Source organism: Mesoplodon bidens (assembly GCF_964165515.1).
Source record: "Mesoplodon bidens genome assembly, chromosome: 1".
Classification (NCBI taxonomy): Eukaryota; Metazoa; Chordata; class Mammalia; order Artiodactyla; family Ziphiidae; genus Mesoplodon; species Mesoplodon bidens.
In genome coordinates, this window is record NC_138176.1 from 172681183 (window position 1) to 172707803 (window position 26621).

Consider the following 26621-nt stretch of genomic DNA (forward strand, 5'->3'; position numbering starts at 1 on the left):
GTGAATCAGTTACACATATACATACGTTCCCAGATCTCTTCCCTCTTGCGTCTCCCTCCCTCCCACCCTCCCTATCCCACCCCTCTAGGTGGTCACAAAGCACCGAGCTGATTTCCCTGTGCTATGCAGCTGCTTCCCACTAGCTATCTATTTTACATTTGGTAGTGTATGTATGTCAATGCCACTTTCTCTGCTTTGTCACAGCTTACCTTTCCCCCTCCCCATATCCTCAAGTCCATTCTCTAGTAGGTCTGTGTCTTTATTCCTGTCTTACCCCTAGGTTCTTCATGACATTATTCTTCCCCTTAAATTCCATATGTATCTGTTAGCATATGGTATTTGTCTTTCTCTTTCTAACTTACTTCACTCTGTATGACAGACTCTAGGTCCATCCACCTCATTACAAATAGCTCAGTTTCGTTTCTTTTTATGGCTGAGTAATATTCCATTGTATATATGTGCCACATCATCTTTATCCATTCATCTGTTGATGGACACTTAGGTTGTTTCCATGTCCTGGCTATTGTAAATAGAGCTGCAGTGAACATTTTGGTACATGACTCTTTTTGAATTATGGTTTTCTCAAGGTATATGCCCAGTAGTGGGATTGCTGGGTCATATGGTAGTTCTATTTGTAGTTTTTTAAGGAACTTCCATACTGTTCTCCATAGTGGCTGTACCAATTCATATTTCCATCAGCAGTGCAAGAGTGTTCCCTTTTCTCCACACCCTCTCCAGCATTTATTGTTTCTAGATTTTTTAATGATGGCCATTCTGACTGGTGTGAGATGATATCTCATTGTAGTTTTGATTTGCATTTCTCTAATGATTAATGATGTTGAGCATTCTTTCATGTGTTTGTTGGCAATCTGTGTATCTTCTTTGGAGAAATGTCTATTTAGGTCTTCTGCCCATTTTTGGATTGGGTTGTTTGTTATTGAGCTGCATGAGCTGCTTATAAATTTTGGAGATTAATCCTTTGTCAGTTGCTTCATTTGCAAATATTTTCTCCCATTCTGAGGGTTGTCTTTTGGTCTTGTTTATGGTTTCCTTTGCTGTGCAAAAGCTTTGAAGTTTCATTAGGTCCCATTTGTTTGTTTTTATTTCCATTTCTCTAGGAGGTGGGTCAAAAAGGATCTTGCTGTGATTTATGTCAGAGTGTTCTGCCTATGTTTTCCTCTAAGAGTTTGATGGTTTCTGGCCTTACATTTAGGTCTTTAATCCATTTTGAGCTTAAAAAATAAACCAACTCTTACAACAAGACAAAAGAATAAATGGAAGCTTTTATTAGTGAAGCAAGTCAATTTATTATATTTCCAACATGGTCTTCTTCCTCTATAATGAAACAAACTACAGTACTTTACAATGTAACTTTTTAAATATTTCAGAAGGGAAACATTTCTTTGGGAATTTAGGAAAGCAAATATTTTGGGAAGAATAACTACAAGAGGTTATTTTTTCAACTTTAATACAGTAACAGCTTGCCCACCAGGTATATTACCCAGCATTTTTCCTTTTAATGAAGCCATCAAGTATTAGCCAACAAGGAACCTACTTTTAGAAAATGAGGCAGAAAAGGTTTATATTTAAATAGGAAACGAGCAATCTAAATACCAATCACATGTCACTTTAACAAGGCAATTTATTTACATAATTAGGTATAAATTATTAATTATGTTGATTAAGGTCCTAGCAAAGACTCAATTGGTCTATCTCAAATTCAAACAGCACTCATCTGGCTATGAAGGTAGACATAATAATGGAATTGGGCCTGTTTGAATAAGGGGAAAAAAATATCTTCATTACTGCACATTTTCTGTCATTAAAAACAAGGATTATTAAGTCAGGGACATCTTGGTTCTGAACCTCTCCATTTTTGTTGGAAGAAGACTGACCATCTCTTTGCTAAGTTCTAGTTCAACTTCTATTTCCTGGGCAGCTTCAGGGTGCTTCTCACAGTAATCAACAATAAATTTGTAATGTTCCAGTGATGTTGCCAAATTTTCTAGCTCTTTCTTGGGATCTGCAGTGATGACTTTGCCATAGAGACGGGCAACTCGAAACTTAGCTAACATGGCAGGGCGAAGAACATCTTCCCCTATATGCTCAGGAAATACTTTATTTGGGTCTCTCAGGGAGTCTAAGAAGAGCTGGTAGTACTTCAGTGCTGACTTATTAAGACTATTTATTTTTTTCACGATGTGTGAATCAGGATCCCTCAGCTTGTCAGCTATGGCAATCTTCAAATCCATCATATCATAATAAGCATGTGCAACTTCAAACTGAATCTGTCTGTTGACCAACAAATAATACTGTGGATTCAGGTCCACAATTAGGGGCTCTAGCATAGCTATTCTGCGTTTATGCATCTTGCACCGTCTCTCCATGTCAGTTTCAAAGAATGCCAGCACCTTAAACAGAGCACTGTGGTCCTGGACAACTTCAATATGGTCAGTGACATAACCATCAATCTGAAAGAACTCTTTTGCCTCAAAAACATAGTGCTGACCCATTAAGAAAAGCTCTCTGGCTTCTTCAAAATCTGAAGGTCTCAAATAGCTTACTTTCTCTTCCACTGCAGAGATGGCATCACACAGTTCGCCGGTTCCAAACTGCACAGCTTTTTTCCTAACACTTTCTTCCTCATCTAGTTCTTTCTTCCTTAAAGCTCTAAGTTCAGATTGTTTATCAAGATCAAGCTCCCCTATGTTGTCCTGAAAGAACAAAATTAATTATGGTTGAGGACAGACACTGGTCTCCTGCTGTCAATACTACAGCAAACTTAAGAGTAAAGATAAGAAAACCCTCTTCCCAGCCTGGTTTAGGGAGGTGATATAATCACATCTTTTAAAACTTCTTTCTAATTATATTCCACTTATATTAAAAATGAAAGAAACTAGGAAAAAGTAAAACTGCTTATCACTTTCCTCTTTGGGGAACTAACTCATTTATAGTTACTCTTTAAGGTAAGATAAATGCATATGAAAACTGTAAGAGCTGTGAAACATTATATACAACTAATACATTATTAGTAGTATTTTAACATTAGAGTAAGATTGAAATTTACATCCTAAAAATATTGTATAGAAATGCAATTAAGATTAACAACATGATGTTTATGCTAAGTTATATACTGAAATATATTACAGAGAAATGCTCTAGGCCTCTTAAAGATACTAAAATAAAGACAGAGTTAAATCTACTCATAGTTAAAGTTATCTCCCTCACCTCCTGGGGCCAAAGAAAAAAAAACTAAGATGGTTAAAAAAAAAAAAAAGGCTAAGCTCATTCTCTTCTTCCTAGACAAGAAAATTAAACATCAGATCCCTCAGTGGACAGCCCCAAGGCCTTCTCTTCTTTTCATTTGAAGTTGTCTCTCTAGATCTGCATTGTTCAAAACAGTAGCCATTTGCTGCGTGTGGATGGCTACTGAGCAAATGAAATGTCCAAACTGAGATGTGATCAGTGTAAAATAATACATACCCAATTTCCAAGACTTAGTACAAAATTTAAAATAGCTCAACTCTTTAGTATTGATGACAAACAGAAATGATTATTTCTTTTTATATTCTAGGCTAAGAAATATAAATTTCACCTGCTTTTTTCCTTTTCTAATGTAGCCACTAGAAAACTTAGAATACCAGCCACATATGTAATTTTATTTCTATTGGACAGCACTGCTCTACACAGGTGACTCCATCCATACCCACGGTTGCAACTGCCATCCATGGGAGGAGGACTCACAAATCTACAGGTACGACCTGGACCTCTTCTCAAGCTCCAGACCCATAACTACAGCTCCCCACGCAACATCTCCTTCTCTCAGAAGACTCAGACACCTCATCCTCAACATGTCCACAATGGAACTCTTACCCTTCAGCAAACACGTTCCTATTCTAGTAGTAGTTTAGTGAAGGACACTCCATCGATGTGGACAGCCAGCAGTCGAGGATCATTCTTGAGATGTTCCTCTCCTCTCCCCTTTACCCCACACTTCCAATCCATCACCAAGTCCTTTACATTTTGCCCCCTAAATACCTCCTGAATGCATTCTTTTCCACCATCTCTTTTGCCACCATCCTAGACCAAGCTCCCTTCACATCTCACCTCCACTGTTCCAATGGTCTTCCAATTTCCCCCATCTACTCTTGCTTTCCCTCAATTCTTTCTCCATTCTGCTACATAAGTAATCAGTCCAAAAACTCTCCAAGGCTTCCATTCATTGAAGGCCCTGCTTGTTCTATCCCATTCTTTCTTTCTTTTTTAAAATTAATTAATTTATTTTTGGCTGCGTTGGGTCTTCGTTGCGGTGCGCGGGCTTCTCATTGCGGTGACTTGTTGCCGAGCACGGGCTCTAGAGCACAGGCTCAGTACTTGTGGCGCACAGGATTAGTTGCTCTGCAGCATGTGGGATCTTCCCGGACCAGGGCTCGCACCCGTGTTCCCTGCATTGGCAGGTGGATTCTCAACCACTGTGCCAGCAGGGAGGTCCCTGTTCTATCCCTTTCTAACTCTATCGTATATCACATGTGCTCTCACTCCGCTCCAGCCTCACAGGCCTTTGTTCCATCCCTTCTAACACCATGCTCCCTATGCCATAGAATTTTTAAACGTGCAGCTTCAGCTCCTTGGAATGCTATGCCTTCTCATTCTCAGAGCTTCCTTCAGATGTTACTTCCTGCTACTATGACTTCTCTCATGTGTCTCTCCTTTGTGAAACTTACTAAAACTGCACTTTCATATGAAGTAAAAAAAAAAAACCAAGTCTATTTTTGTTCATCATAGTACAATGACTACCATAGAGCTGGCAGAAATACTTAAATTTGTATATGTTATTAAACTTGAATTAAAGAAGGCTTTTCAGGTAAACAGATGATCAAAGGATAAAGTTAAAGTAACAAAGCCAGATTAAGGAAAATCTGAGTAATTTAGTAGCATGGCAACTATTTGAGTTTAAAGTAACCAGGTGATAAACTCTAGTGCCCAGTCTGGAAAACATCAACTAAAGGAAGGGTAAGAGTTAAATCACACAGAGTGTTTTGCTTGTCACAATTACTTCAAATGCAGGCCATAAGTCTCTAAATCTTGCTTACTTAATGTGCTTCCTGGCTGCTTGTTTGTTTACATGCTTTCTAGGCTGCTTTCTGAGCAGACGAAAGCTGACAGATTTTCCTGGCAACTTCTCTAGACATAAAGCTCCCTAGTTTTTCTCCCCACTTCCTTTCTTTTCCAAACATGCCTCATCTTTACCCTCCACCTCTCAAGTGCTCTCATCTTTGAAAGACACATGTTTCCGGGAGTTTGTGGCTTGTTTGGTTTTATTTTGTTTAGTAGTTTCACAAGGTTCTATATTTACTAAAACTGATTATACTTTAATGCGTGTAAATAGAAAAGCAGCATAACTCCTTCAGGAAGGTCTCCAATGTATCTACACTTAGTATGGTGCATCCAAATGATTTATTTTCCTCTGTAGAGGTTAGGAACTAGAATCCATTAGGTATGGACCAGTAATAACAATACCAATGATGACAGTTAACTTACTGAGGACTTGGTTATGTCTCAGGCACTTTTCTGAGCCCTTTATATATATTTAACTCTCACAGCAACACTATTAAGTACTATTATTACCCTCATCTTACTTGTGAGGAAACTGAGGCAAAGAGAAGTTAACTGCCATGAATACACAGCTACAAACTAGCAGGGCTGTTTCCAGATACATTTATACTTATATTTTTATCAAATATATATTTACTCTATAAAGTATGTAAAGATTAGTAAGACTTCCTGCCATCAAGTTGCTTATAGTCTAAAAAGACATAAAGGAATAAGATAAGAATATGAATAGGGATAACAGGGATAATACAAAGTTGAGTGACTTAGGTAGGGTTCTATGGAATTTAAAGGAGGGAGAAGATATCTGTAGGGGATGAAGAATTATACATTCAATAATTTTATTTATTTGTTTATTTGTTTATTTATTTATTTATTTGCAGTACGCGGGCCTCTCACTGTTGTGGCCTCTCCCATTGTGGAGCACAGGCTCCGGACGTGCAGGCCCAGCAGCTATGGCTCACGGGCCCAGCCGCTCCGCGGCATGTAGGATCCTCCCGGACCAGGGCACGAACCTGTGTCCCCTGCATCGGCAGGCGGACTCTCAACCACTGTGCCACCAGGGAAGCCCACATTCAATAATTTTTGAGAGGGGCTTCCCTGGTGGTGCAGTAGTTAAGAATCCGCCTGCCAATGCAGGAGACACGGGTTCAAGCCCTGGTCCAGGAAGATCCCACATGCTGCAGAGCAACTAAGCTTGTGTGCCACAACTACTGAGCCTGCGCTCTAGAGTCCATGAGCCACAACTACTGAAGCCTGCACACCTAGAGCCCGTGCTCCACAACAAGAGAAGCCACTGCAATGAGAAGTCCACGCTCCCCACAACTAGAGGAAGCCCGTGTGCAGCAACGAAGACCCAATGCAGCCAAAAATAAATATAAAAAAATAATTTTTGAGAACCTGTTGTGTCTGGAGATTAGTATACGATACGAATACGATGAAGACTCCCTCTCATGGAGCTTATGCTCTATCCAAAGGGAAGTCTTGAAGGAAGAGATGTTATTTGAGATGGCCTCGATTGATGAGTAAGATTTCAAAAGGTTGAGATGGGGAGAACAAGAAACAAATATATATGAGAGCATTCTGCATGCCTTGAATAATACACATGTAGTGAGCCCAATGAGCATACTCTCCATTTAAAGCTTTTACTTAACATCCTGCTATTTAAGAAAGAAAAGACCACTTTTGACTGTATTACCTGCATGGAAAGTTGGGCATTCTGCATGAGAGTCAAACAGTATTTGATCCAGCATCTTGCTATTTCCCCTTTTCTTTGGTGATAAAGCTCTGGCACATCTCTTTCAGCTTCAGTAGCTAAAATGATACATGATTTGTATAAGTTAATGGTCACAATTGTAATTTTCATGTGTACTGCATTCTTTTTTGTATCACTTACCCCCCCCCATTATAAAAGTAACAAGTCCTCACTGAAGCAGTGGGGGAAAAAAAATTCCTACCACCCAGAGGTACTCACTATTATTTGCATATTTCTTTCTAGTTTTTTCTTATGTATTACCTATAGGTAAAAACTAAGGTCACCATGTATATTAAATATTGAATATAGGCATACCTCAGAGATATTGCAGGATTGATTCCAGACCACTGTGATAAAGCGAGTCACACGAATTTTTTGTTTTCCATAGCATATAAAAGTTATGTTTGCACTATACTGTAGTCTATTAAGTGTGCAATAGCATCATGTCTTAAAAATGTACACATCTTAATTAAAAAATACTTTATTGCTAAAAAATGCTAACCATCATCTGAGGCTTCAGAGAGTCATAAACTTTTTTGCTGGTGGATAGTCCTGTCTCAGTGCTGGTGGCTGCTGACCAATCAGGGTGGTGGTTGCTGAAGGGTGGGGGGGCCGTGGCAATCTCTTAAAACAAGACAGCAGTGACGTGTGCTGTGCTGATGGACTCTCCTTCCTCCTTTCACGAACAATTTCTCTGTAGCGTGCAATGCTGTTTGACAGCATTTCACCCAACACAGAACTTCTTTCAAAATTGGAGTCCATCCTCTCAAACCCTGCCACTATTTCATCAAGTAAGTTTATGTACTATTCTAACTCCTTTGTTGTCATTTCAAGAATCTTCACAGCATCTTCACCAGGAGTAGATTCCATCTCAAGAAACCATTCTCTTTGCTCATCCATAAGAAGCAACTCATCTGTCAATTTTATGAGATTGCAGCATTTCAGTCACATCTTCAGGCTCGACTTTTAGTTCTCACACTATTTCTACGCATCTGCAGTTACTTCCTCCACTGAAGTCTTAAACCCCTCAAAATCATCCCTGAGGGCTGGAGTCAGCTTCTTCCAAACTCCTGTTAATGTTGATATTTTGACCTCTTCCCATGAATCATGAATGTTCTTAATGGCATCTAGAACGGTGAATCCTTTCCAGAAGATTTTCAATTTACTTTGCCCAGATCCATCAGAGGAATCACATCTATGGCAGTGATAGCTTTATGATTTTTTTCTTCAAACAGTAAGACTTGAAAGTCGACATTACTCCTTGATCCATGGGCTGCAGAATGGATGTTGTATTAGCAAACATGAAAACAACGTTAATAGCATTGTGTATCTCCATCAGAGCTCTTGGATGACCCAGGTACATTGTCAAAGAGCAGTAATCTTTTGAAAGGAATTTTTTTTTTTGAACAGTAGGTGGGCTTAAAATATTCAGTAAACCATGTTGTAAACAGATGTGTTGTCATCCAGGTTTTGTTGTTCCATTTACAAAGCACAGGTAGCATAACTAGCATAAAGCATAATTAGCACAATTCTTACAGGCCCTAGGATTTTCAGAATGGTAAATGAGCATTAGCTTCAAGTTAAAGTCACCAGCTGCACTAGCCCCTAACAAAAGAGTCAGCCTGTCCTTTGAAGCTTTGAAGCCAGGCATTTACTTCTCTCTAGCTATGAAAGTCCTAGATGGCATCTTCTTCCAGTAGAAGGCTGTTTCATCCACATTGAAAATCAGTTTAGTGTAGCCACCTTCATTAATGATCTTAGCTAGATCTTCTGGATAATTTGCTGCTTCACCTTGCACTCTTACGTTATGGAGACAGCTTCTTTCCTTAAATCTCATGAACCAACCTCTGCTAACCTCAAACTTCTGCAGCTTTCTCACCTCTCTCAGCCTCCACAGAAATGAAGAAAGGTAGGGCCTTTCTCTGGATTAGGTTTTGGTTTAAGGGAATGTTGTGACTTGTTTAATCTTCTATCCAGACCACTAAAACTTTCTCCATATCAGCAGTAAGGCTGCTTTGCTTTCTTATCATTCATGTGTTGACTGGAGTAGCACTTTCAATTTCCTTCAAGAACTTTTCCTTTGTATTCATAACTTGGCTAACTTGCGCAAGAGGGAGTTTATTTTGGCCTATTTTGACATGCCTTCTTCACTAAGCTTAATCATTCCTAGCTTTTGATTTAAAGTGAGAGATTTGCAACTCTTCCTTTCACTTAGAGATCACTGTAGGGTTATTAACTGACCTAATTTCAATAGTGTTGTGTTCTCAGGAAACAGGGAGGCCGGAGGAGAGGGAGGAAGATACGGGGGAACAGCCAGTCAGTGGAGTTGTCAGAACACACATTTACCAATTAAGTTCACCATCTTATATGGACAGTTAGTGGCACCCCAAAACAATTTCTTTGACCTTAGGACAAGTACATGTGGGTGATTAATACCATTATTAATCGAATTAGGTTAATAAAAGGATTGCTCATACAGGTTTTTAGAATACTTTAAGATAAGAATTCTGTAATTCATGTCTACTTGGATTCTTTTTTTTTTCTTTTCCATTATGGTTTATTACAGGATGTTGAATACAGTTACAATAGGACCTTGCTGTTTATCCATTCTATATATATATATATATAATAGATTGCATCTGCTAGTCCCAAACTCCCAATCCAACCCTCCCCAACACCACCCCCCCGGCAACCCTGAATCTATACACGATTCTTAAGAGGTAGGTTTTGAAAGCAGTTTCCTCTAATTGTTTAAGCATTTGCTTTTTCCCCTTGCCTATGCTATGGTCTCTGTAAATGAAGAAATAGTGTTGAACAAGGTGAAGGTTAGCATAGCTCCTAATTAATTTGTCAAATTCCAATTTAGTAGAATCCAAATTGAAATGGATTTTTCATAAATTAAAAGCAGTCCTGAGTGGAAAGCATCCCCCAAAACAATGTTTGGAATGATGGGGGCGATTTAATGAAGGGTCAAATATTTCATTTTGTAATGAGTCCCATGTCCAGTTTTACCAAAATACTGTTACATCTGTGGAAGGAATTTATTTTTGCAAAGAACAATTTTTAAATTTTTCATGGTTTAAATTATTTTGGTTTTCACTAGTATTAAAAAAAAAATCCTTCGTAACATGAAGTAACATTTTCAGTCGTCATGTTAGATTTAATGCAGTATTGCCATTAATCTGTGTACTTTGCTCTGCCTTTATAATCTTCCTTTTTCCATCAACATGGGTGTGACACAAATGCCAAGTACAGCAGGCACTGCCCAGCTCTACAGGGAAAGAATCAAGTCGCTCACCTCCCAAGCAACATGGAAGCACAACACTGATGTAAGTCACCAGTCAGCTGGATCGTCTCCTTCAGGTGAACATTCAGTTCCGTAGAAAAAGTGGTTTTTAATCCCAACAGTAAAACTTTCTACCTGGATTCTCTTATAAGGAAACAATGTATAGCTGATTCTCATTGTTCCTGGTAGTTATGTTCTATAAAGTTGCTGTGAACAGTGAATTAGGGAATGCTAAAACATCACTCCTAGGGCAAATACAGGGTTACGTTCTGATGAGCTTCTGGTCACAATATTTTCATCAACTGATCAATATATAACCTTATTTTAATGTGTTTCTGTTTAAAGACACCTTATTTAATATATAATTGACTCATTAACATTGACATTAACATTGAACTCATGGCCAATAGCACTGTAGCTTGTGCCTAAATGAAGCTTATCTAGTACTGTATTTTCTCCCGAGGGCACATCCCAGTCTTCATGTGCTTAGGAACACTAGATACCACTTCAGCACTACACTTGGGGGCCATTTTAAACAATGAAATCACCAACAAAATGCAAAAAAAAAAAGTGAAAAATGTGGCACTGAGTAATTTAGACCACAAAAAGGATACTTGTTTATAGTATGAAAGCTGAAACAAGAAGGTGGATCATTGCCTTGTTCAACCTCAGCTGGTAATGTGCACCTCAGTTGCCTCAAATCCTTTGCTGTCTTCAAATGACCACACGAGTGCCTCAAGTACTGATTTTGGGGGTTACGAGTAAATTGTGGCAAGTAGGCAAATTCAAAAATATGGAATCTACAAATAATGAGGATTGACTGTATTTTGGAACCTGCACTTACATATGAAGTCCTTGATCTTTCCTTTTCAGAAATAGCTTATGGATCTGGGTAATTGACTTCCTTAAGGTTTGGAAGCAAAAGTTACTGGATTGTATACCTTACTAAAATGTGCTCAGAGGTCCTGGTGGGCATATTACTGATTTTATTTATTTTTTTGAATGTTTATTTTATATTGGAGTATAGTTAATTAACAAGGTTGTGTTAGTTTCAGGTGCACAGCAGAGTGATTCAGTTATATATAGGATACATTTGTATCCTTTTTCAAATTCTTTTCCCATTTAGGTTATTACAGATTTTTTTAAAATCCATCCTATGACAAAGGCTTTACTGACAACTTTCCATACAGTTAGTCAAAAAATAAAAAAATACAAAACACAGCAGACAGCATCTCACACACTAGAAACCAACATGACAGGAGTCCCTTCTCAACACTGTAAAAAAACAAAACAAAACCAAAAAACCCAAAACTGAGAACTTAGTTTTGGTGGGGGACAGAACTTTGGTCCCCTACCAAATGAACTGAAATATTCCAGCAGAGAATCAAACCGAAGTGGTAAGATGGGGGGGGGGGTGTCAGATTTTTAAATAACTGCTTTTGTGACAAACGAGCTGGAAAAGACAGGTTTGGGCTAGGCTGCGTCCCTTACTATAACTATCAGGTTATTACAGACTATTGAGCAGAGTTCCCTGTGCTATAGAGTAGGTCCTTTTAAATTTTTTAAAAAATATCTATTTGGCTGCATTGGGTCTTAGTTGTGACACAACGGATCTTCGTTGTGGCCTGCAGGATCTCTTGTTGCGGTGTGCGGGGCTGCTTTCTAGTTGTGGCGGGAGGGCTCTAGAGCAAACAGGCTTAGTTGCCCTGTGGCATGTTGGATCTTAGTTCCCCAACAAGGGATCAAACCTGCACCCCCTGCATTAGAAGGCGGCTTTTTTTTTTTTTGCGGTATACGGGCCTTTCACTGTTGTGGCCTCTCCTGTTGTGGAGCACAGGCTCCGGACGCGCAGGCTTAGCCTCCATGGCTCACGGGCCTAGCCGCTCTGCGGCATGTGGGATCTTCCCGGACTGGGGCACGAACCCGTGTCCCCTCCATCGGCAGGTGGACTCTCAACCACTGCGCCACCAGGGAAGCCCTAGAAGGAGGCTTCTTAACCACTGGACCACTGGGGAAGTCCCTGTAGGTAATCTATTTTAAATATAGCAGTGTGTACATGTCAATCCCAAACTCCCAATCTATCCCTCCCCAGCACCTTCTCCCCGGTAACCATAAGTTTGATCTCTGTGAGTCTGTTTCTGTTTTGTAAAAAAGTTCATTTGTATCATCTTTTTAAGATTCTGCATATAAGTGATATATGATATTTGTCTTTCTCCATCTGACTGACTTCACTTAGTATGATAATCTCCAGGTCAATCCATGTTGCTGCAAATGGCATTATTTCATTCTTTTTAATGGTTGGGTAATATTCCATTGTATATATGTACCACATCTCCTTTATCCATTCATCTGTTGATGAACATTTAAGGTGCTTCCATGTCTTCGCTACTGTAAACAGCGCTGCAGTGAACACTGGGGTGCATGTATCCTTTCGAACCATGATTTTCTCCACAGATATGCCCAGGAGTGGGATTGCTGGGTCACATGGTAGCTCTATTTTTAGTTTCTTAAACTTCCATACTGTGCTCCACAGTGGCTGCACCAGTTTACATTCCCACCTACAGTGTAGGAGGTTTCCCTTTTCTCCACACCCTCTCCAGAATTTGTTATTTGTAGACTTTTTTTTTTTTTTTTTGCGGTACACGGGCCTCTCACTGTTGTGGCCTCTCCGGCTGCAGAGCAGAGGCTCCGGACGTGCAGGCTCAGCGGCCATGGCTCACAGGCCCAGCTGCTCCACGGCATGTGGGATACTCCTGGACCAGGGCACGAACCCGTATCCCCTGCATCGGCAGGCGGACTCTCAACCACTGCACCACCAGGGAAGTCCTATTTGTAGACTTTTTGATGATGGCCATTCTGACTGGTGTGAGGTGATACCTCATTGTAGTTTTGATTTGCATTTCTCTAATACTTAGCAATGTTGAGCATCTTTTCATGTGCCTGTTGGCCATCTGTATGTCTTCTTTGGAGAAATGTCTGTTTAGGTCTTCTGCCCATTTTGATTGGGTTGTTTTTTTCTCTTGTTGAGCCACATGAGCTGTTTGTAAATTTTGGAGATTAATCCCTCGTCTGTGGTGTCATTTGCAAACATTTTCTCTCATTTTGTGGGTTGTCTTTTTGTTTATGGTTTCATTTGCTGTGCAAAGCTTTTGAGTTTAATTAGGTCCCATTTGTTTATTCTTGTTTTTTAATTTCCATTACCCTAGGATTTGGATTGAAAAAGATCTTGCAGTGATTTATGTCAAAGAGTGTTCTGCCTGTATTTTCCTCTAAGAGTTTTATAGTATCCAGTCTTATTTAGGTCTTTAATCCATTTTCAGTTTTTAAAAAAATTTTTTATTGGAATATAGTTGCTTTACAATGTTGTGTTAGTCTCTTGCTGTACAGCTAAGTGAATCAGTCATATGTATACATATATATCCACTCTTTTTTAGATTTCCTTCCCATTTAGGTCACCACAGAGCACTGAGTAGAGTTCCCTGTGCTATACAGTGGGTTCTCATTAGTTATCTACTTTAAGCATTTTAAAAGTCTTAGTATTGGACAGATGAATGGATAAAGAAGATGTGGTGCATATATACAATGGAATGTTACCCAGCCATTAAAAAGAATGAAATGATGCTATTTGCAGCAACATGGATGGACCTGGAGATTATCATACTAAGTGAAGGAAGTCAGATGGAGAAAGACAAATATCATATAATATCGCTTAAAAAATTATACAAATGGGGCTTCTGTGGTGGCGCAGTGGTTGAGAGTCCGCCTGCCGATGCAGGGGACACGGGTTCGTGCCCCGGTCCAGGAAGATCCCACATGCTGCGGAGCGGCTGGGCCTGTGAGCCATGGCCGCTGAGCCTGTGCATCCGGAGCCTGTGCTCCGCAACGGGAGAGGCCACAACAGTGAGAGGCCCGCGTACCACAAAAAAAAAAAAAAAAAAAAAAAAAGATACAAATGAACTTATTTACAAAACATAAACAGACTCACAGAGAACGAACTTATGGTTACGGGGGGACGGGGAGGGTGATAGATTGGGAGTGACATGTACACACTGCTATATTTAAAACAGATTAACTACAAGGACAGGGAACTCTGCTCAATACTCTGTAATAACCTAAATGGGAAAAGAATTTGAAAAAGAATAGATACATGTATATGTGTAACTGAATCACTTTGCTGTACACCTGAAACTAACAAAACATTGTTAATCAACTATATTCCAATGTAAAATAAAAATTTTAAGGGACTTCCTGGCAGTCCAGTGGTTAAGACTCTGTACTTCCAATGCAAGGGGCGTGGGTTTGATCCCTGGTTGGGGAACAAAGATCCCACTTGCTGTGCAGTGTGGCCAAAAAATAAAAATAAAAAAATAATAATTCCAGAAAGTTCCAAAAAGCAAAACTTGAATTTGCCATGTGCTGCCCATTATTTACATAGCATTTACACTGTATTTGGTATTATAAGTATACTCTAGAGAAGATTTAATGTACACAAGAGGGTGTGCGTTGGTTATATGCAAATACTATGACATTTTATATAAGGGACTGTAGCATCCATAGATTTTTGGTATCCATGGTGGCCCTGGAACCCATCTCCCATGGATACCAAGGGATGACTGTACCAGAAGTAGAACTGCTGGATCATACATAGCTAGCTCTGTTTTTAATTTCTTGAGGAACTTCCAAACAGTTTTTCATAGTGGCTACATCAATTTACAATCCTACCACAGTGCACACGGGTCCTCTTTTCTCCACATCTTCGCCAACACTTGTTATTTCTTGTCTTTTTTTTTTTTTTTTTGTTACGTGGGCCTCTCACTGTTGTGGCCTCTCCCCTTGCGGAGCACAGGCTCCGGACGCACAGGCTCAGCAGCCATGGCTCACGGGCCTAGCCGCTCTGCGGCATGTGGGATCTTCCCGGACCGGGGCACGAACCCGTGTCCCCTGCATCGGCAGGCGGACTCTCAACCACTGCGCCACCAGGGAAGCCCTCTTGTCTTTTTGATAATAGTCAATCTAATGGGTGTGAGGTAATAGCTCATTGTGGTTTTGATGTGCTCAAATATACATGTTAACTGTGATTTATAAAACCAAATGAAACACTATAAACTAGATATTTGGACATATCATATATTGTACTCCAACCAAAAATGTATAATGTGAATCTTAGTGTAAAGAAACAGGAAACATCAATTGGAAAAATCTATGAAATAACTGGCCTATATATTTTCAAAAATATCTGTGATGAAAGGCTGAGGAACTGTTCCAGATTAAAGATGATAAAGAGATGTGACAACTACTGTGGAGAACAGTATGGAGGTTCCTTAAACTAAATACAGAAACTACCATATGATCCTGCAATCCCACTCCTGGGCATATATCCAGAGATTTCAAATATCGAAATTTCGAATTTCAATTTCAAATTTCGATATCATTTCGAATCCGTAATTCAAAATGATACATGCACCTCAGTGTTCATTGCAGCACTACTTACAATAGCCAGGCCATGGAAGCAACCTAAACGTCCATCAACAGAGGACTGGATAAAAAAGATGTGGTACATATATACAACGGAGTATTACTCAGACATAAAAGAACGAAATAATGCCATTTGCAGCAACATGGGTGGACCTAGAGATCGTCATACTGAGCACAGTAAGTCAGACAAAGATAAATATCATGATATTGCTTAGATGTGGAATCTAAGAAAATGGTACAAATGAGCTTACTTACAAAACAGAAATAGCGTTACAGATGTAGAAAATAAACTTACAGTTACTGGGGGGTAAGGAGGAGGTGGCATGAATTAGGAGATTGGGATTGACATATACACACTACTACATATAAAACAGATTAACTAATAAGGACCTACTGCATAGCACAGGGAACTCTTCTCAATACTCTGTAATGCCCTATATGGGAAAAAAATCTAAAAGAGTGGATATATGTGTAGCTGACTCACTTTGCTCTACCGCAGAAACTAACAAAACATTGTATATCAACTATATTCCAATAAAAATTTTAAAAAGATGTGACAAATAAATACAACCTTGAACTGGATACTCTGGTACTAGAGAAATTGCTATAAAGGACATTATGGGGACAGCTACTAAATATGAATTATAGATTAAAGAATTGTATAACAGTTACATTTCCTGTTCTATGATAATATAAGAAAATACTCTTATTTTTAGGAAAAACACTGAAGTATTACGGGGTAAAGGAACCTAATGTATGCAATCTTCTCTCAAATGGTTCAGAAAGAAAATGTGACTACAAATGAGGCAAATACTAAAAATTGGTAAATTTAGAAGGGCATATGGTAGTTCTTTGTTCTGTTCTTGAATTTTCTAAAGTTTAACATGATTTTAAAATAAAAAATTTAAAAAGCTATGTAATTAAACACGCACACCTAAACTTACTGTCTTCTGTGGTTCGGATCTTTCCAGTTTGACCAAAAATGACATTAGCAGCTGATAAACAGTGCCTGGCCTCCATAAAGCATTGCTGTTGAGGAAATAAACAAGAATAAAGTCTTAACAAAATCAGGTAGAAACCACTACTAAGGAGACCCTGTATAGTAACTAAACAAGAAGGTATATAAGATATATTTTAGTATTATCTGGTTAAAAAAACTACCTTAAAGATTAAAATAACAATACCCCCAAACTGTTAATCCAAACTGACTAAAAAACAACTGCTGATTGACTGCTGAAGGAGAGCTAACTTTTAATCAGCATACAAGAATGGCTATCATCCTAGACTCAAAGTACCTCACAGTCCTTTTAGGTGCAGGCTAAATAGCCAAAGTTCCACGCATGATCAATTTTTAGACCATTTACATTCTGTCAGAGGACTTGCAGATTTAATCTTTCTTAGGTTTAGAGATCCCTTTTACATCCTACCATTCAAAGGCAAACAGGATAAATTTTGATAGAGATTCCTGTCTTCTAAAGTCTTTGGAATTTACAATATAATGAGGCTTCCCACCAAGTTTTGAAGTCAGCAGATTTCCACAGATGAACTCTATGGAACTGCTTTACCAACACAGTTAAAGACTTCATAATTCAAACTGGGGCATGGTAAACTTCTCAAACACTTTGAGAACATCTCCTTGTTACTTTAATGCTTTACATTTGTCACGTAAGTCACAGGACTACTCAGCAGAATTACCAAGTCCAACTTTGAGTTGGAAGCCACCCTCATTAAGTATGTCTACTTCATATTAGTAACACTGATTTTTGCTAAGAGGATTTTTAATGGTTGACTATGACTTTAAAATCTCAGCATTAAATGTATCTCCCCATTATGGCAAATTCAGAAGCCATCTTGAGAACAGCTGGGCACCATGTGTAGTAGTAGCCCAGCAGTATCTATAGATCAAAATGTTGGTGTTAAACCTCAAACCAAAAGAAAGTGTGCATAAAGAAGTTTTAATTGTTGCTCTATAATCCCTTACTCATCATTATCACTTCAGCTTTGTCCAGATTGGCTATTTGAAAGCAACCACTGTTAGAAAACAGTGAGTGCCCTGTGCCCTCCAGGTGGCTGGTAAATGTGGGACTTCACCTGCAAGGCAGGGACTCACTAAGTAGCAAAACCTCATGGAACCAGATGAAGATGATAGTGATATAAATGACAATTGCATTTTTAAAAAACATGGATCAAATCTCTCTTTGCAGTATAACTTAGCTAGTTATAACAAAACTTATAAAACATTTTGGTAAAAAAAAATAAAAGCACAGAGTGGGGAGGTACTCATGAAATTTACTGCATGCTCAGCATAAGCAGTGCTTAACAACTTAACATTTTTAATTATACTTTAATATCTAAATATCTTAGTACTGTTAGAATCCATGGAGTTTTAAATGTTAATTAAAATTACAGCAAATATGTAATTTTGAAGTTGCTGAACAAAACAAAGGGCCTCTGGAACCTATTTAAAAAAAAAAAAACATAAAAAGGTGTCACAAGCAGAAGCACCAGGTAACTAACACTTTTTGATGATGATCAAATGAAATGGATTCATGAGATTTAGATTTAACTGAATGCTCTGATATATGCAGTAGCGTTACTTACACGCTTGATCTTAGACCAAAGTCCTAGAAGCGATGCTGCAGTCACCACAGCCCTTTCTCTCCTGCTAATAGCTTTTCTGAATGAAATTCTGTGGGACAATACTTTAAACATAGGGCGCATTTACAGAACCAGCACTAACAAAGAAACTTAGAAAGGATAAAGGCCCAGTAAGGATACAGCAGCAGGTAAACAGGGATCTAAGAAGAAACTCTGATAAGCAAAGAATTACTAAAAGTTCAGAGAGGCTTGTGAATTAGAAATACAAATAAAAGTAATTTCTATCACTGAGATACCTTATTGAGAATTAATAGAAAATCTGGCTGGGAAAGGTGGCTTTAAAGTGTTTTAGCATTAAAAATTCTCTTAAGGGCTAAAAAATTTTAAAGGTCAATTAAGAATATACCAACATGATTCTGAATAATTCTGAAAGCAACTAAGAAGCTCAAATTTGTCCCTGTGTAATACTCCAGAAAAAATATAACGACCTGGAACTCAGAAACTAAGAAGAGATATTCCCAACATAGAAAAAGTACTATAAAGGAGTTAATTCTAAAGAATAACTGAAATGCATCACATGCTTTTATCAAAGCCCACATTTAACAGTCAACTTCCTCAGACAAATTCTCATAGTTACCAGATTACCACTGCATAAAGAGAGTTAAGCCTACAAGATAAAATCTGCAATTTAAAATAACATCTCACTAAAATAGAGATAGCCCGTCTGTATCAAAAAAGAATTGGTCTTAGGCAACGTAGGATATGATAAAATTATTTTAAGATTCAAAAGGATTACTGCAACAAAAAGCTACAAACTTTAGTACACTGGCAAACTGGGCTGCATTTTTCTATCCAGTTTACATCATAAAATACAAGCTACCTGTTTATAAAAGATGACATTTTCAAGGTACATTTGGTTCTATTTTTATACACACTACTGGTAACTCTGTTAGATAACTACTTTGAGAAGCTTACCTTATTGATGTAAAATTGTGACAAGGTAGCAGCATTAATAGCCCACTCCATAGGATGGTAGGCATTGTGCTCAAGCTGGCGTTTTAGGGTACTATGGCAATAATGGGCAGCCTTCTCAAACATTTCCATATGCTGGTAGACTTGAGCCAGGTAATATAGGTTATGAGTATAAACCTTCTCAAATCTATGAAGGAAAAAACATTTGTGTAACGATTCACAATTTATAAGGAACTTTCAAATATATATATATATATATATATATATATATTTTTTTTTTTTTTTTTTTTTTTTTTTTTTTTGCGGTATGCGGGCCTCTCACTGTTGTGGCCTCTCCCGTTGCGGAGCACAGGCTCCGGACGCACAGGCTCAGCAGCCATGGCTCACAGGCCCAGCCGCTCTGCAGTATGTGGGATCTTCCCGGACCGGGGCACGAACCCGTGTCCCCTGCATCGGCAGGTGGACTCTCAACCACTGCACCACCAGGGAAGCCCCAAATGAAGGTTTTAATCCATGTCAGAATCCACATTCTATAATCTTTGAGTGCCTTGAAAGAGAAAGCATTGTGCTTTTTTAGAGCAATCATCTCAAATACACTATATGGAAATACCTGTAAGGGATGATTTCTAGACCTACTCACCTTTTTGATCTCTCTTGTTCAGCAAGTTTCTCTTCTTCAGGAAGAAAATGCTCCGTAGGATCAAGAGGAGGACTCCCAATCTGTAATTAAAGAAAAACAAAACTCTAAAATTTTACTGTAAACACCAAGCGCCCTCCTCTGGAAGAACAGGAGAAATCAAATTAAAAAATTTTTTTAATTTTTACTTCATTTTTTACTAGTTCACTTTCATATTATCCAAGAAGTAATTTTCTTAACCATAAAATCAGAGTCAAACAAATAAAAGGAGACTGCCCTACAAGCTCACACCTGACAAAATTTTAACTGCTGTTGCAGGTGAACTTCAAATACACTAAAAAAAAAAAAAGTCTACCATTTTGCTTTTAGAGATGTATAATTCTTTAAGTATTTTAAGTCTTAATTTTGTCTGGTAAAGAAAAGCTCTTTTGAAAACCTACATAAGCATGACAAAAACCAAAATGTATACATCCTCAGAGCAATACTGTTCTCAACTGACCACTTTAGTACACTGGCAAACTGGGCTGCATTTTTCTATCCAGTTTATGTCATAAAATAAAAGCTACCTGTTTTTAAAAGATGACACTTTCAGGATGACATTTGAAAATCAAATCAAAGTTTTTAATATTCTAATATTCTCAAGGGAACAAGAAAAGATATACAGATTATACCTTTTCAATACAGGGACAATGAAACCAGTGATTCCATTGTTTATTGCCTTGGGCAAGTCACCCATCTCTTGTGCTTATGTTTCCTCATCTATAAAATAAGGATGGGACTTCCCTGGTGGCGCAGTGGTTAAGAATCTGCCTGCCGGGACTTCCCTGGTGGTCCAGCAGTAAAGAATCCGCCTTCCAATGCAGGGGACACGGGTTCGATCCCTGATCGTGTAACTAAGATCCCACATGCTGCGGGGCAACTAAGCCTGTGTGCGGCAACTAGAGAGAAGCCTGGGTGCCGCTACTAAAACCCTACGCAGCCAAAAAAAAAAAAAAAGAATCTGCCTGCCTGCCAAATACAGGGGACATGGGTTCGATCCCTGGCCCGGGAAGATCCCACATGCCGCGGAGCAACTAAGCCTGTGAGCCACAACTACAGAGTCTGTGCTCTAGAGCCCGCGAGCCACAACTACCTGAAACCCGCGCACCTAGAGCCCATGCTCCGCAACGAGAAGCCACCACAATGAGAAGCCCACACACCGGAACAAAGAGTAGCCCCTGCTCGCCGCAAGTTAAGATGTGTATATCATATATAATTCCATCTGAGGTCTTCCAAAAAAGCAGAACTACTTAACCACTGCCTCATTCTACTTCTGTGAGGATCGGCTCCTCAACTTTAAAGTGAATTCACTAAACTCCAAATAGCAGCCATGGTTTCCATTAAAAAAAAAAAAGTGACATTACATTCTGGATGCAAACATTAAAAGCATCACAACTTGGGGGACTTCCCTGGTGGTCCAGTGAGTGAGACTCCGAGCTCCCAAGGCAGGGGACCCGGGTTTGATCCCTGGTCGGTGAACTAGATCCCGCATGCATGGTGCAACTAAGAGTCCACACGCTGCAACTAAGAAGTCCGCATGCTACAGTGAAGATCCCACCTGCCACAACTAAGACCCAGCGCAGACACACACAAAAAAAGACACCACAATTTGGGTCCCTAGAATTCACAAAAAGTAAAAATGACTAAGCCAGGAAGCAAGGCACAAGGCAAACACAATAGATAAACTATTCTTCAAAGACCTCCTTAAGAAGTTTGAGGGCTGTTTTGTATGCTTAGCCCTATCTTGATGAGGGGAATTAATCAACGTATTTTTATGTACATACTTCGCTGTTATGACCATCACACTTCATCCTGTAACACTAACAGTCAAAATAGTCTCTCTTAACTAAAATATAGGTATAATTAAGTACAAAGAGTTATGCTATGTGTTTTTGTTTTTGTTTTTTTTTGCGGTACGCGGGCCTCTCACTGCTGTGGCCTCTCCCGTTGCGGAGCACAGGCTCCGGACGCGCAGGCCCAGCGGCCATGGCTCACGGGCCCAGCCGCTCCACGGCATGTGGGATCTTCCCGGACCGGGGCACGAGCCTGTGTCCCCTGCATCGGCAGGCAGACTCTCAACCACTGCTCCACCAGGGAAGCCCTGCTATGTGTTTTATGTTTCCATAATAATACCAGGTTTTTTTTGTTTTTTCGGGTTTTTTGGCTGCACTGGGTCTTTGTTGCTGTGCGCGGGCTTTCTCTAGCTGTGGTGAGTGGGCACTACTCTTCGTTGCAGTGTGCGAGCTTCTCATTGCGGTGGCTTCTCTTTTTGCGGTGCACGGGCTCTAGGCGCGCAGGCTAGAGTAGTGGCACGTGGGCTCAGCAGTTGTGGCTCGTGGGCTCTAGAGCGCAGGCTCAGTAGTTGTGGCTCACAGGCTTTGCTGCTCCTCAGCACGTGGGATCTTCCCGGACCAGGGATCGAACCTGTGTCCCCTGCATTGGCAGGCAGATTCTTAAGCACTGCACCACCAGGGAAGTCCCTTTATACCAGTTTTTAATGAAATGTTATAGGTGTTCGGTATCTTCACATTTTAAACTAACAGTTTCGTGAGTAAGAGCGTGAGCCTGAAGTCACAAAAGGCAACGAACATCTCAGTCTGGCTCTGTGGTGTTCTGCTCCTCTTAGCACTTTAGGAGGAAAGTTAAAAGGCCAAGGTAGACGATCCATGACTGTTAAAATGCTCCAATTTGGGGATACATTCCTCAGAAAAAAAGTATTAAGGGCTATGGACACGTATTCTAAATGTACATTCTAACCCAATCAAAAAATGGGCAGGAGACCTAAACAGATATTTCTCCAAAGAAATACAAATGACCAACAGGTACATGAAAAGATGCTCAACATCACTAATTATTAGAGAAATGCAAATCAAAACTACAATGAGGTATCACCTCACACCAGTTAGAATGGCCATCATCAAAAAATCTACAAAAAACAAATGCTGGAGAGGGTGTGGTGAAAAGGGAACCCTCCTACACTGTTGGTGGGAATGTAAATTGGTACAGCCACTATGGAGAACAGTATGGAGATTCCTTAAAAAACTAAAAATAGAGCTACCATATGATCCAGCAATCCCATTCCTGGGCATGTATCTGGAGAAAACCATAATTCAAAAGGATACATGCACCCCAGTGTTCACTGCAGCACTATTTACAATAGTCAAGACATGGAAGCAACCTAAATGTCCATCAACAGATGAATGGATAAAGAAGATGTGGTACATATATACAATGGAATACTACTCAGCCATAAAAAAGAATGAAATAATGTCACTGCAGCAACATGGATGCAACTAGAGATTATCATACTAAGTGAAGTAAGTCAGAAAGAGAAAGACAAGTACCATATGATATCACTTACATGTGGAATCTAAAACATGGCACAAATTAACCTATCTGCAAAACAGAAACAGACTCATAGACATAGAGAACAGACTTGTGGTTGCCAAGTGGGGGTGGGGAGGGAGAGTGATGGACTGGGAGTTTGGGATTGGTAGATGCAAACTACTACATTTAGAATGGATAAACAACAAGGTCCTAATGTATAGCACAGGGAAATACATTCAATATCCTGTGATAAACCATAATGGAAAAGAATATTAAAAAAATGTATATATGTGTATAACTGAGTCACTCTGCTGTACAGCAGATTGGCCCAACTGTAAATTAACTATACTTCAATAAGAGAAAGGGAGGGAGGGAGGGAGGAAGAAAGAAAGGAAGAAAGGAAGGAAGAAAGGATGGAAAGAAGGGAGGGAGGGAGGGAGGAAGAAAGGGACGAAGAAAGGAAGGAAGAAAGGAAGGAAGGAAGGAAGGGAGGGAGGGAGGGAGGGAAAAGAAAAGAAAAAAGGAAAGGAAAGAAAAAAGAAAAATAAAATAGATAATCAACAAGGACCTACTGTATAGCACAGGGAACTCTGCTCAACATTCTGTAATAACCTAAATGGGAAAAGAATTTGAAAAAGAATAGATACTTGTATTTGTATAACTGAATCACTTTGCTGTACACCTGAAACTAACACAACATTGTTAGTCAATGATACTCCAGTATAAAATAAAAATTAGGGACTTCCCTAGTGGTCCAGTAGTTAAGACTCTGTGCTCCCAATGCAGGGGGCCTGGGTTCAGTCCCTGGTCAGGGAACTAGATCCTGCATGCTGCAACTAAAGATCCCACACATGCCACAACTAAGACCCGGCACAGCCAAATAAATAAATAAATGTTTAAAAAATTTTTTTTAATAAATAAAATAAAAAAAAAAAACTAGGGGGCTTCCCTGGTGGCGCAGTGGTTGAGAGTCCGCCTGCCGATGCAGGGGACACGGGTTCGTGCCCCTATCCCGGAAGATCCCACATGCCGCGCAGCGGCTGGGCCCGCGAGCCATGGCCGCGGAGCCTGTGTGTCCGGAGCCTGTGCTCCGCAACGGGAGAGGCCACAGCAGTGAGAGGCCCGCGTACAGCAAAAAAAAAAAAAAAAAAAAAAAAAAAAAACTAGGGACTTCCCTGGTGGTGCAGTGGTTAAGAATCCGCCTGCCAAGGCAGGGGACACGGGTTTGATCCCTGGTCTGGGAAGATCCCACATGCCACGGAGCAACTAAGCCTGTGCGCCACAACTACTGAGCCTGTGCTCTAGAGCCTACGAGCCACAACTACTGAGCCCACGCCCCACAACTACTGAAGCCCGCACACCTAGAGCCCATGCTCCACAACAAGAGAAGCCACCGCAATGAGAAGCCCAGGCACCGCAACAAAGAGTAGCCCCTGCTCACCGCAACTAAAGAAAGCCCGTACGCATCAACTAGAGAAAGACCCAACGCAACCAAAAAAAAAAAAAAAACCTAAATGTACATTCTAAAATTTCTTGTGGGTGTAATTAACATGTTGATGTGCTCCAATCTTTCTCCTCCAGGTGTAGCTTGTTATGCGACAGGACCATATTTTATTCATATCTGATTCCCCTGCATTATGCATAGTACCTGGCACAAAGTAAAAACAATAAATGTCTAGTGAATTAAACCGACAAAGCAAATAGGAACGCTTAGTCTATGCACTCTGCTTACAGCACATTTCTTTTATCTGCCATCATTATTTTGGTACAGATATGGAGTCCTCGCTACACTACACAGTTCTTAAAGGAGCACTTCACACTTGTGCTTTAGACTAAGTCCAACTACTAAGGGAGGCAGTAGGATATCCTGGTTAAAAGTGTGCGGTGTGGAGTCGGACCACGTTAACAATAGGTTGTAATCCCAGCTTCGCCACTTACTGGTGTGTGGACTTGAGCAAGTCATGTAATCTCTTGTGCATCTGTTCCTTCATCTATAAAATAATAAAAATATCTACCTCTTAAGTTGTCATGAGAATTAAATGAGTTAAAATTTGTAAATCACCTATAACAGCGTCCGCAAGTGTTACTATAAATGTTTGTTAAATAAAGTATCAATAAGTGGGAATACATCAAACATTTAAAAAAAAACTTCTGCACAGCAAAGGAAACCATCAACAAAATGAAAAGGCAACCTATCAAACGGAAGAAAATATGTGCAAATGGGCTTCCCTGGTGGCGCAGTGGTTGAGAGTCCGCCTACTAATGCAGGGGACACGGGTTCGTGCCCCGGTCCAGGAAGATCCCATATGCTGCGGAGCGGCTAGGCCCGTGAGCCATGGCCGCTGAGCTTGCGCGTCCAGAGCCTGTGCTCCGCAACGGGAGAGGCCACAACAGTGAGAGGCCCGCGTACTGCAAAAAAAAAAAAAAAAAAAAAGAAAATATGTGCAAATCATATATCCAATAAGGGGTTAATATCCAAAATATATAAAGAACTCATTCAACTCAATAGCAAAAAAAAAAAAAATCTGATTAAAACATGGGCAGAAGATCTGAATTTTTCCAAAGGAGACATACAGATGGCCAACACACACATGAAAGCGTGCTCAACATCACTAATCATCAGGGAAATGCAAATCAAAACCACAATGAAATATTATCTCATACCTGTTAGAATGGCTATTATTAAAAACACAAGAAATAACAAGTGTTGACAACAATGTGGAGAAAAGAGAACCCTGCTGCACTGTTGGTTGGAATGCAAATTGGTGCCACCACTATAGAAAACAACCGGAGTTTCCTCAAAAAAATTAAAAATAGAACTGCCATGTGATCCAGCAATTGCACTTCTGTTTATTTATCCAAGGGAAGCAAAAACACTAACTTGAAAAGTTATCTGCACCCCATGTTCACTGCAACATTTACAATAGCCAAACATGGAAACAACTTAGTGTCTATCAATGGATGAATGGATAAAGACAATGTGTATACACACACACATAATGGAGTAACATTCAGCCATTAAAAAAAAGAAGGAAATCTTGCCACTTGCAACATGGATAGACCTTGAGGACGTTATGCAAAGTGAAGTAAGTCAGACAAGGAAAGACAAATACTACCAGTGATCTCATGTGTGGGATCTTCAACCAACCAACCTTACAGATACATAGAACAGATTAGATTTGTGGTTGCTAGAAGCAAAAGGTTGGGGGGTGGTCAGAAAGGGCAAATGAAGGCAGTCAAAAGATACAAACTTCCAGTTATAAAATAAATAAGGCCCAGGGATATAATGTATAGCATGGTGACTATAGTTAATAATTCTGTATGATCCAGCAATCCACTCCTGGGCATATATCCAGAGAAAACCATAACTGGAAAAGATACATGTACCCCAGTGTTCACTGCAGCACTATTTACAATAGCCA

At 39.7% G+C, this 26621-nt stretch overlaps 1 protein-coding gene across 2 annotated transcripts in view; it reads right to left on the reverse strand.

Moving 5' to 3' along the window:
* Positions 1-826: 826 nt before the first annotated feature.
* KIFBP (kinesin family binding protein) overlaps positions 827-26621 on the reverse strand; it is a 40293-nt gene continuing 14498 nt past the window's right edge. Inside the window, exons 3-7 of one of the 2 annotated variants that reach the window (XM_081232604.1) lie at positions 19837-19916; positions 19200-19383; positions 16559-16655; positions 6809-6924; positions 827-2714 (exon numbers count right to left, since the gene is read on the reverse strand). In XM_081232604.1, coding sequence (XP_081088730.1) covers positions 1839-2714; positions 6809-6924; positions 16559-16655; positions 19200-19383; positions 19837-19916 — 1353 coding nt within the window. In that variant the 3' untranslated portion in view covers positions 827-1838. The remainder of the gene's footprint in view (positions 2715-6808; positions 6925-16558; positions 16656-19199; positions 19384-19836; positions 19917-26621) is intronic. The other variant, XM_081232605.1, reaches the window with a different exon arrangement.